General features: G+C 37.6%; 1 protein-coding gene across 1 annotated transcript in view; it reads right to left on the bottom strand.

Moving 5' to 3' along the window:
• Window positions 1–12,650, bottom strand: part of DCAF17 (DDB1 and CUL4 associated factor 17) — a 38,201-nt gene extending 25,551 nt beyond the window's left edge. The window contains exons 1-6 of the mRNA XM_049887411.1: window positions 12,379–12,650; window positions 11,873–11,976; window positions 7,818–7,908; window positions 4,199–4,335; window positions 3,120–3,198; window positions 206–295 (exon numbers count right to left, since the gene is read on the bottom strand). Coding sequence (XP_049743368.1) covers window positions 206–295; window positions 3,120–3,198; window positions 4,199–4,335; window positions 7,818–7,908; window positions 11,873–11,976; window positions 12,379–12,570 — 693 coding nt within the window. The 5' untranslated portion in view covers window positions 12,571–12,650. The remainder of the gene's footprint in view (window positions 1–205; window positions 296–3,119; window positions 3,199–4,198; window positions 4,336–7,817; window positions 7,909–11,872; window positions 11,977–12,378) is intronic.
• Window position 12,651: the final 1 nt, after the last annotated feature.

Raw genomic sequence — 12,651 nt, 5'->3', positions numbered from 1 at the left:
GCAGAAAGATGAAGGGATGATTAGACTGTGTTCTCAAGTCAAATGTTCTCATCTATTTTGTTCTGAAACAAACCAGGTCAGCAAGATTTTCATAGTCAGGAGAACATTCCCAATTAAAACATCCAATAAAAAAATAGCTAAATGTTGTCATTACATTTTATTGCATAAAATTAACAATACATTTAAATAAGAAACAAGTTCTTACTTTTTTGTTGATCTCCAAAATCCCTATGAGTGAAAAAGGTAGAACACGGAACACTGCAAGGTACAGCAAAACAGACTGTTGAAGGCCTGCCTAGAAGAAAAAACTAAAGTTACAGGCAGCTCTAAAATGTACTTCAAACACACTCTGCTTTAATGACGTGAAAATATCCATCTGTCCAAGCAGGAGGTTAAATAGATGTTTTTATGAATTAAAAACATCCATCAATCTGGATTGCAAAATCACTTAAACAGGAAGGCACACATGTTCAAAATATGTCCACTAAGCCTTCAGCCACACAGGCACACACACACCTGCACGCACACGTACTCCCCACCCCGCACAATCCACAAAAGAAAACGTAACAGTAAACATTTCTTAGTAACAAATGCTGTGAATTTATACTGTAAATTAGAGTTCAAACAATAACAATAAACAGCCTAATTGAAAGACGAGTAATTAACATGGTCATGTCATTTAAAAAGGAGCATTGCACTGATATGAGCAGTGTGTTCATATGAGAGAAAAAAAAACAACAATCGAAGCTTGAGTGGTTTCTCTACTGTGGAGAGGAAAGCTCCCTTATTTTGAAGAGCAAGGTACAGTCAATATCTTCCTACTATGAAATACGAAATAATCTGTTGTACTTCCCCAGAATGGCTTTAAGGACATTTCTTAAATTTGTAGTAGACAAAGGTTGTCTGCTCCATCACAGTCAGACTCTGCTGCAAGGGAACCCTAAAGACTGAGCATCAACACCAGCAATCAAAACCGCCATGACTAAAAGTTAGAAAACAAATTAAAAAAAACAAAACAAAACAAGATACTAGCGGTTAAAGCCCAAAAGATTCTCCCTTTGAAAGGGGTGAATTTTGACTGAACCAAGACCTTCAAGGTATAAATCAGACTCCCTCCATGCTCCCAAACCTCAAAGGAAAGACAGTTTATCTATCCCAACCAAGAGCCAGCAGTTAGTGGCTGAGGGTTAAAGAGATTCTAAACAGTCTACCCATAAAAAAAACCCATTGCCATTGATTCGATTCCGACTCATAGCGACCCTATAGGACAGGGTAGAACTGCCCCATAGAGTTTCCAAGGAGTGCCTGGTGTATGTGAACGGCCGACCTTTTGGTTAGCAGCCGTAGCACTTAACCATTACGCCACCAGGGTTTCCCAGAGTCTAGAATGCAGAAATACCAATAAGACTTTTATGAAAACATTAAAACCAGGTGCCGTTGAGTCAACTCTGACTCATGAAGATCCCATGTGTGTCAGAATAGAACTGTGCTCCATAGGGTTTTCAATCGCTGATTTTTTGGAAGTAGATCACCTGGCCTTTCTTTGGAGGTACCTCTGGGTGGACTTGAACCTCCAGTTGTTTGGTTAGTAGCTGAGCATGTTAACCATCTGTACCATCCAGATGATAATAAGTGAAAAACTTTAATAGACGGTGCTGTATAGAACTAGACCGGGGTTCTTGCTTTAGTAATCTACATTCTTAAAAAAAGGCAAGTTAGACAAGGCACTTTTAGAATTCTCAGAAAATGTTTCCCTACTTTGTTATACTATTTTGCTTTCTGTGAGTTTTCCTTTACTGCAGTGGGAGTGTAAGGAGACAAGTATTAACAAGGGACACAATGGCCAGTCTTTTTCTCTTGATTGTCATACTCAAATAAATCAGGAAAAGGGTGTGGAGACATCAATAAAAGGCATGCAGTTATCTTATTAATGTAATGGAAGGTACTGGGCAGGATATAGGAAAAAGGTTTAAAAAAAAAGCTTATAGATCCCATTGCCGTCAAGTCGATTCCAACTCACAGCAACCCTATAGATAAGCAGAGTAAAAAATAAATGGAAGTAGTCAACTAATAGTTTACTTGGCTTCAGCAGGACACAAAAGAAAATAGACAAGAGAGAGGAACGAAAAGCAGAGTTCACTGCAAGAAAGCTTACACTCAAGGGGCACGTTTACTTGGCACACAGCACGATGGCAATACACCAGAGGGTTAGCAAGGGAAGGGTTGATGCTGCCATCTAAATGAGATAAAGTTAGAGGAGCTACTTAATTTTTAAAAAGATGCTCTAAATTTTCATATAAACTTTCCTTGCCAGTCAGCGTTGCAGGAATTTCTAGAAGTGGTAGTATGATGTAATACTTAATAGCAAGGACTCTGCCCAAGTTAGAATTCGGGTTCTGCCACTTATTAACACTACAACTTCAGGTAAGTTACTCAACCTCTCTGGGTCACAGTCTTTTCATTTGTAAAATTGGAAAACAATACTATATACCCTAAGGGTTGTATTGAGGATTAAATGAGATAATACAGGTAAAGCACTCAGAGCAGTGCTTGGCTATTTTGTCATAATGGACATTGGTAAGAAAAAGCTAGAGTAGTTCAAGTTAAAAATAACAAAGACCTAGAGCACAGACTCTGCCAAGAGGAGACAGCAAATAAATATTTGTTTTCCTAGATGTCCTGGGGCATGAAGAAACAGAAAATCTCTAAGGGCAGAGTCTATATCGATTTTAAAAAGTGTTCAATAAATGCTGTTTTATTTCTTAAGATCACTAACAGAAAAAAAATTACTTGATATATATACCAAAAAACCAAACCCGTTGCCGTCCAGTTGATTTCAACTCATAGCAACCCTACAGAACAGAGTAGAAATGCCCCACAGAGTTTCCAAGTAGTGGCTGGTGGATCTGAACTGCCGACCTAATAGTCAAAGAATTAAACTTCTTTTTTTACAGTCTAGTAAATCTTGGCTAATTCTTCAAAAAAAAAAAAAGAAAAAAAAGATCTACCTACCAATATGCTTCAGAAATCAAAGATTATCAGTTCTTTGACAACAAATTTGCAGACAAATTCCTATGGAAACAAACTTTCCATCTGATTAAATGTTTAAAGACGTGTACCTCGCGGGCCACTGCTGAGACTTTGTTCTGAGCTGACTTGACTGCAATGACTTCTTGAGGAGTGTCCCAGCTCAAGTATCTTTTAAAAGAATTATGAAATGTTTATTCATTTAGATGAGTTTCTCTATACTTAAAAAGCAAAATATAATATTTTAAAAGTAAACAGTTTTTAGTTACTTAAACTATAAAAGAGGTTTATTTTTAAAAAACAAATAGCTAGCAGAAGCTCCTATCAATCCCTACAATGGATATACACCCATAAGATATGTACCCTGTTGCTATTGTGTCAATTCTGACTCATAGTGACTCTATAGGACAGAGTAGAACCACCCCATAGCATTTCCAAGCCTGTAATCTTTATGGGAGCAGACTGTCACATTTTTCTCCTGTGGAGCAGCAGGTGAGTTCAAACTGCCAACATTTTGGTTAGCAGCCTAGTGCTTAACTACTGTGACACCAGGGCTCCTTCAAAAAAAAAAATATATATACACACACACACACACAAACATATATACCTTACATATGATTTTAATCCTTCTAGAGTCTTGATGAATAAAAATTATGTCTAATCTAAAAGTATTCAAAACTTAGAAAACAAAATAATCATTTTTACTTTAAAATGAAACTTATAAAAAGCTTTAAAATGTTATTTTCATACCTTGTATGCATGTATTTACTTCAAAACTTTACCTCTTATTTACAAAACTAATAGTTAAAAAAGTTCTAAGATTGTACTAGGCATAATTAACTGAAACAGACTAATCTTCAGATAAATCTAGCATAAAATATACCCTATATATAAAATAATACCTATAGAAGCAAATCACAGAGAATTAAAAAAAAATTTTTTTTTAACTGGCAATTACTACAGGTTAGGTACTTATGAAGGACACAAAGGTCAGTGACACAGGGTTTCTATGCTTAGATCTTCAAGCATAGTTATGAGGTTATGAGGAGAGAACAAGAGAATAGGTTTATAAACCTAGTTCCTGGTATGTACCACAGAACTGAAAAAAAAAAAAAAGATTGAAATTTCCTGAGCTTTGTATTTTTATAATAAAGTCTTGAATAGTTAATACCTGAATTTGCAATAGGAAGCAAGATATATCTTCTCAAGGATTTTTCCAGTAGTTGCAGATATACGAAGTAGCCAATTATGAGCAGTCAGTGCAATGAGTGAGGATTTATAATCTGATGGATTGGGAAGTACTTCCCCCTTTTAAAAAAAAAAAAAAAATTGAGGTGTAAAAACGAAACTGCATGGCCAGGAACAATTTCAGAGAAAATAGCTAACCACTTAAAGAAATAGTCAAATAAGTAAATAAACCAAAGAAGAAATATTAAGTGCAGAAATAAGGACGGCAAGAAAAGATAAGATAGTGGGTAATTATTTTCATCAACTTATTAAATGAGTTTATTCACATAATGTGTAAAACAATGCCTGAACTAATTTATTACTGCTATTAGTTTATTATTATATAAAATAACAATAATTATGAATTTATTGATAAATAGTCAACAAATGTTAGTTGATCCCTATGATAACATTAGTAGCAGGAGTACGAATAACGCTGCTGCTGTTGCTAACAATAAGAGCTCTTAAAACCATGTATAAAAGCATGGCAATTAAGAATCATCTCCTAGAACATGGCTATTAAGAATCATCTTTTTTCTTTACTCCAAGACTCATTTTCCTTTTGATGGGAGTCAAAATGGCAAAAGTGCAAATTACGCCATTATTTATTATGGTTCTACTTCAATCTCAAATGAAAACTAGAATCCAGAATAAAGGCAGCCAAAGAACAGAAGACGGAACTGGTTTTACAGATGGCCTGTGTCACCAATGAATTTACCCCAGAGAGTGGAGAAGGTAGCTGCGTGGGTGTTCCTGTCATTGAGGAGCTATAACAAGGTGGAAATCTAAAGCAGGAGGAGAAAGAGAAGCAAAGGTTCCTCTTTGATTTTAGAATAAAGGATAGTTCTAAGAGGATAGTTAGGAAGAGAGTAATTGAAATTAATCTAGTGTTTGCTTAGGCTGAAAAGTGAATACAAAAGAAAGAAGGCACAGTTAATTTATATATATACTCCCGAAGATGCATCAAATGTTAGGGAAAGAAACAAGGCGTTCTTGGTGTTGCTGTTTTAAGTTAATTAACTACTTTCGTACGAGTTCACAGGCAATGAAGTAAACATGTTTACGGTGTCTTATCTACACATCCTTTCATGGAGATACTAAACTTTTAAAAAATGTACTCTCTGTACCTTGCCTTTACAAAGAGGGAGGGGGAAGAGTTTGAAGCAGCATATGTAATGTCATTAAAAATCAGTTGACTCATTGAGACCCTATGTACAACAAAACAAAACAAAACGCTGCCCAATCCTGTGCCACCTTCACAATCATTGCTATGCCTGAGCCCATCGTTGCAGCCACTGTCAATTCATCTTGTAGAGGGTCTTCCTCTCTTTTTGCTGATCCTCTACTTTACCAAGCAGGATGTCCTTCTCCAGGGACTGTTCCCTCCTGATAACATGTCCAAGGTACATGAGACAGTCTTCCCATCCTTGCTTCTAAAGAGCATTCTGCCTTGTACTTCTTCCAAGACAGATTTGTTCATTCTTCAGGCAGTCCATGGTATATTCAATGTTCTTTGCCAATGCCATAATTCAAAGGCATATATAATAGGTTTGAACCACTTTCCTAAGCCAAAGATGGTATTTTATGCATTGTCATGGAAAAGCAGGTAAGCAACATCATGATAAACGTAGAAAAGCTACACAGTGAATGAGGAAGACTGAAGAAGAACGATACATTTGAATGGCAGTGCTGGCGAAGAATACTGAACATACTGTGAACTGCCAGAACAAACAAATATGTCTTAGAAGAAATACAACCAACATACTCTTTAGTAGTGAGGATAGTGAGACTTCATCTCGTGTACTTTGGACATGTTATTAGGAGGGACCAGTCCCTGGGCTCAAGCATACAATGATTGTGAGGATGACACAGAATCAGGCAGTGTTTCATTCTGCTGTACGCAGGGTCACTATGAGTTGAAACTGACTTGACAGCACCTAACAACAGTTTGACATCAGTATGTGAACAGTAATACAATATGCTTCCTAGTTTTTCTTAGTGGAATATCTTGGTTCATTCCAAAAGAGAACAAAATGTTTAAAGAGAAAACAGGAATCAGGTGACTAGAAATCATATTTTTGCAGGATTGCTCTAAATTTTTATGTTTTGTACTGGTGTGTTTGCAACTTTTTTCAGTTAAGAAATGTGTCATTTCCTCCCTTAATTAAAATGGATTAAAAGGCTTTAAATTATTGAGGATGCAGAAGTTATTTGTAGCTTCCACTAAGGGTTTGGGGAAGAAAACATAGATTTCAAATGTTTTAATATTTAAAAAGCAGCCTTCTACGCACAGAGAATTCTTCTCCAGGGAAAACAAAAGCAGCAGGTCCGGAAGACCATAATTTTGTATAAGAATAATAATAATAGTCTTAAAAAAATTTTTCAATAGTAAATTCAAAGTATTGCCTCTTACATTTAAATATTATTTTGGCCACATGTTGTGATATTCTGTATTTCCTAAAGAACAACCAAGCAGATTCACAGGCCTGATTAATTTGTTGTGGCATTTCTTAGAACACCAGTCTCATGTAAAACTAATATTCCTCCTAAATGGAAGTTCTATGATTGAAAAAGTTTGGAAACGATGGTTTGAACAATCACTGCACGTTCGTGTTTTAAAGGCTCTGAGAAGTATTATTCTATAATAAACTTGCTTAACTTTTAAAACTCAGCAGGTCCTTCACAGACCCTTGATTCCTCTCAACTCCTCTGGCAAGTATGTATCTGTTAACAGGCCTTGAAAACAGTGTACTGAAAAATACACACTGGGGCAATGATGCTCTGATGGATGAACTTATCCTATTTTCCTAATAAGATCTGTAGAGGAAACTCATAAGAATCCACTTTCAAAGAGCCATGTAACACAACTATTGTCCTAAATAAATACTTTATTATTGTTTCTATATGTTAAGTGCAATAATACATAAGATGTTAAGAATAATTATAAATTAGCTTATATTGCTTATAAAACTTTTTATCAGTTTAGAAGTTTTTCTAGTGTTTAAGATTTAAAAACAGCATCTAATTTTCAAAATATATTCATAATGTTGGTATGTAATTCCTTAAAATAGAAATTTTTTTTTTGGCGGTCTAATTACCTTTTTTTTTTTTTTTTTATTGTGCTTTAGGTGAAAGTTTACAGCTCAAGGTAGTTTCTCATACAAAAATTTATACACACATGTGACCCTAGTTGCTACCCCTATAATGTAACTGTACATTCTTCCTTTCCACCCCGGATTTCCCGTGTCCACTTACCAGCTCCTATCCTTTTCTGCCTTCTCATCTCGCCTTTGGACTGGAGCTGCCCATTTAGTCTCGTGTATCTACTTGAACTAAGAAGCACACTCTTCACGGGTATCATTTTACATCTTATAGTCAAGACAGAAATTATTCACTAAGGAATAACGAAAACCAAAAGATAAACTCTCTTCTTGATTCCTTGAAAAGATTCAGAAATCACTATGATATTTAAGTTTTATTCCTTTTATACACTTTATTAATAATCACCAGCTTTTCTAAGCTAAAACTGCTCTAGAAACAAATGGTCTAGAAGCAAATCTTACCACTGGGCATTCCCATAATAAAGCATCCTCTATTTTTTCTGATTTGGAACATTTTGGCATCTCATAAAGTTTTCTCGGCTCTGATGCAACACTAGGGAAAAAAGGAAAATAAAACATTATTCTTCTTGATAACAAAGACAGTGTTTGCTCAGGTGTGAGTGATTTTTTTCTATTCAGAGATTCTGAATATCTAAATACGATGTTATTTTGCTTTCCTTTTCTTAACTAAATGTTAACGTTTTTTTCCCATCACACAATTTATATTATATATCATGGGGGAGGACACCCTGGTGGCATAGTGGTTAAGAGCTACAGCTGCTAACCAAAAGGTAGGCAGTTTGAATCTACCAGGCACTCCCTGGAAACTCTATGAGGCAGTTCTACCCTGTCCTATAGGGTCTTTATGAGTAGGAATCAGCTCGACGACAACAGGTTTTTTGGAGGAAAAAACCTGAAAACATAGTATATTAAAATAGTTTATAATACTATAAAACTACCAAAAATAACGACTTATTGACATTTTGGTACATTTCCTTCTAGGTTTTCATTATATGCATATTCCTACCTGAAAATTTTCCAAAATTGGATCATAACTGAATTCTTCTTACACCTCTAAATACTGAATATGAATATCTGTTGAAGTTTGTGGACTTCATATACTATTTTTTCAATATTTTGAAATGAAAATTTGTGAATAAAAAGGGGCCCAATGTTTTAGAATGAAAATTATTGAATTGAAAAAAAAAATACTTAAGGTTTTTTCATTCCCAAATTGCCTTTTAGAAAGGTTGAACAAGTTTGTATTTCTGCCAATACTGAGCACTATCTTTTTAATGTGAAAAATAGTATCCTACCTTTAGTTTGTACTTCTTTGATTACTACTGAGATGTGATCATAAACCAAATCAAACCCATTGCCATCAAGTTGATTCTGACTCAAAGCGACTTTATTGGACAGAGTAGAACTGCCCCATGGAGTTTCTAAGGAGTGGCTGGTGGGTTCGAACTGCCGACCTTTTGGTTAGCGGCTGAGCTCTTAACCACTGTGCATTCTTTTAGCTGCTAAATTTTGAAAATAAAGCTACTATTGAAAGAGACACTATTCACCTTTACTATTCTTTCACTGATTCAAAGGTTTAAATAAACAGAATTTCACAGGAATTAAAGCAATCTCAAATGTGATTCTAACCTGTGGACTAAACACCTCTGAATGGCATGCTAAAGAAGTTCAAAATTAGATACTTTTGTGGGAAGAAAAAATCTGATCAATAAGTTAATTTGAGTTAAAAGGTTTTATTGGGCAGAAAAAAACATTTGAGAAGAGAGGGCACCCCTCTGAGGAGATGAACTCATCACATTACAATTTTGATCAGCTTATACACAGTTTAGGGGATTTTCCCAAAAGGAAATTTATAATGATTGTGTCACTCACTTAATCAGCAGGAGATGGCTCGGACTGGTTTACTAAGTGTTTGTGTCTGCATTCTATAGGCTAGTTACGGTTTATCTAGTTAATTAAACTTTCCCCAGGACTGTCTGTATCGTGAGTTTTTAGTTTCTGTGAAAGATTAAGAGTTCAGTCTAAATGGGGGGGGCGGGGGGGGACCTTTTCTTTAACACTATTTATATTCCCCATTAGATCACAAATCAATACTGCTTACTCTGATTGGAAACCCTGGTAGCAAGCGCTGTGGTTAAGGGCTACAGCTGCTAACCACAAGGTTGGCAGTTCGAATCCACCAGGTGCTCCTTAGAAACCATATGCGGCAGTTCTCCTCTGTCCTATAGGGTTGGTATGAGTCAGAATTGTCTTGATGACAATGGGTTTGGTTTTGGTTTTACTCTGATTAAAAAAATTTTTAATTAAAATGGGTACCTCAAATTGGGCAAGTTACAAATTGGGCATTAAATGATACCAAAGAATTATTGCTGATTTTGCTGGGTGTGATAATGACAATATGGTCATATAAGGAAATGCCCAGATTTCCACTTCCAGCATGACAGTGTGAGAAGCTCTGCAGATACACTCCCCAGTGAAAGATGGTGAAAATTATAAAAGAACAACCATTTAAAATCTCTGGAAATGGTCCTGGGGGCATATGGCAAATGAAGAAACATTTATTCAAGAAAATCTTGTAGAGTTTGGTAAGAATTATTAGAGTCTGTGGTATTTATTATTCTCCCTTCCTCCTCGTTCCCAGCTACCAGCTCAGTGAGACGGAAACTCCACTACAGACTGGTATAACCAAGACACAGGGCCCTTCTTCCCCCAACTCCCAGTTAGAGGGCTATCTTCCCAAGAGGGAAAGGATGACAGAATTTTTCATACTGCTTCCACCTATCTGCTACTGACGCTAAGTACCAAGGTACTGCAGCTGAGAGGTGGTGGTTCTCTTCTCCTGCCCAGCCCCCACTCATCACCTTTGTCCTGGCTTATAGGGCAGCTCCCATGCTGAGAAGACCTGCTATTTCCCCCACCCCCCACACCTAAACCAAAAGCTCAGTTCCTAGAATGGGAGTCATTCCAGAGAAATGAGCCACCAACCCTATCTCCAGCTCCAGAGCCTTGGCTCAGTTGCCGGGGGGAGAAGCAGGCCGTAAAGCAGATAGTTCCTAGCCGCTTCCCAGAAGAGGTGGCTTCATTTGCAATGGAGTGTGAAGTTCAACCCTGAGAACATGCTCAAGAACACTGGAGGCTGGGGGGAAAGGCAATTTGGAGGAGACTGGTAGATTAATGGAAACTCTGGTGGCGTAGTGCTTAAGTGCTACAGCTGCTAACCAAAAGGTCAGGAGTTCGAATTCGCCAGGCACTTCCTGGAAACTCTATGGGGCAGTTTTACTCTGTCCTATAGGGTCCCTATGAGTCAGAATCGACTTGACGGCAGTGGGGTTTTTTTTTTTGGTTTGGTAGATTAATTGGAGGTATACGTATATACACACACTGAAGTGTAGGCCGAGTAGTTTTCTGGAGAGAAACATTGAAAGAGAAAGGTGGGAGAAGCCCTCTTGGGGGCAAAACCTTAAACACTAACCTAAAAATCTATCCCTTTAAAACTACCCAAATATGATTGAATTAGGCTGTGGGTTGATTTATACGTCAGGGCATGGTTAAAACAAATAAGGCAATCAGCTGATAATTAGTGCAGATTAATGGCAAGGTATTTTTTTTTTTTTTATAGTCAGGGAAACAAAGAGAGCCCTGCCAAAACCACTGTCATCCCAGGGTAAATGTTTAAGTATATACAAGGCTGTGCACCCCGAAGAGCAACACCAGAGTTTTAACACTTCCGGTAGGGATGGGGCTGGGACAGACTTCACTAAAATAATCCAGCCAGTCATTAAACAAGAAAATAACAAGCTCTAGGGGGTGGGGACTAGTACCCAGAGTTGCTACATTATCTAAAATGTCCAGTTTCCATTCCAACAAAATATTATGAAACATGCAAACAAACAGAAAAGTCTATAACCCATACTTCGGAAATAAAGTAGGCAGCAGAAACTGCCTGTAAGAGTGACCAGATGTAGGATTTAACAAAGACTTCAAAGTAGTCATTATAAATCCACCGAAAGAACTAAAACCCGTTGCTGTCTAGTTGATTTTGACTCATAATTAAAGAAGTAAAGGGAGGTATGACAACATCTCATCAAAAATAGAGAATATCAATAAAGAGATAACCCAACCCATTGCTGTCAAGTTGACTCTGGCTCATAGAGACCCTATAGGACAGAGTAGGACTGCCCCATAGAGTTTCCAAGGAGCACCTGGTGGATTTGAACTGCCAGCCTTTTGGCTCACAGCCGTAGCACTTAACCACTATGCCACTAGAGTTTTTGATAGAGAGATAGAAATTATAAAAAAAGAACCAAATGGAAATTCTGGAGTTAAAAAGTACAATAACTGAAATGAAAAATTCACTAGAGGGGCTCAGCAGATTTGAATTGGCATAAGATAGAATTAGTGAACGTACACTAACGTACACATGTGGTTCTATAAAAATTAGAGTTAAGATAAAAAATGAAGGGCATCAAATAAAAAAAAAATTCACCAAAAGTTACCTGCTAACACAGCACCGATAATTGTCAAAATATATTCTTCCTCTCTCATAGGCTATAGGTGACTTGGAATGAGTTGTCCAAACATTCTTAAACTTAGTACTTTCCTGAAAGACACAATGGATTCAGGTTTAGGAAAGAACTCATAAACCTCTGCTGTGCACCATTTTTAAGTTGGACACCTAATTTTACAGTTTACAAAGTAATTTCGTGTATGTTACTTAAACACATTATTTCCGATTCCTTCTCACGCTGCGTTTATAATTTAAGTGGGGCGACCAACTTTAGATTGTTTTCAGGAAGACATAAAAGCTTAAAACTGAAAGCATCTGTAGTCCTTTTAATAGCTATTTACTAATCCGCCAGGTTCAGGGAATGTATTCCCCACCCCATCACATACGACTATCTTAAAAAGGGGCCCTAGGGCGTAAAAAACTGCACCCCAACAGGAAGCGGGACCACTGGTGCCCCGCTGCCCCTTGTTCCGCTCCCGGCCAGCAGGCGGTCACCTGGCACACGAGCATCCGCAGGATGCCCAGGTTCGTCCTCTGTACCACGCCTGCGTCGCGTGAAAAGCAGCCCAGCGCCCGGCGGCTCAGCAGGCGGCACACGTTGGGCTTGCGGGTCCTGCCCATGGAGGTTCGGGCGAGGCCACGGGCTTGACGGGGCGGGAGAGGGGAGTGCCCCTCACTCCTTCTCATGGAAGCGGCTGCTACCTTTGAACCTCAAGGCCCCAACTCCCTTCAGGGCCCAGGAAAAGCTGACACGGGTAGCCGGCTGGG

This window comes from Elephas maximus, chromosome 6 (assembly GCF_024166365.1).
Source record: "Elephas maximus indicus isolate mEleMax1 chromosome 6, mEleMax1 primary haplotype, whole genome shotgun sequence".
Lineage (NCBI taxonomy): Eukaryota > Metazoa > Chordata > Mammalia > Proboscidea > Elephantidae > Elephas > Elephas maximus.
The sequence above is the reverse complement of the archived record's forward strand: the minus strand, read 5'-3'. Positions and strand labels throughout refer to the sequence as shown.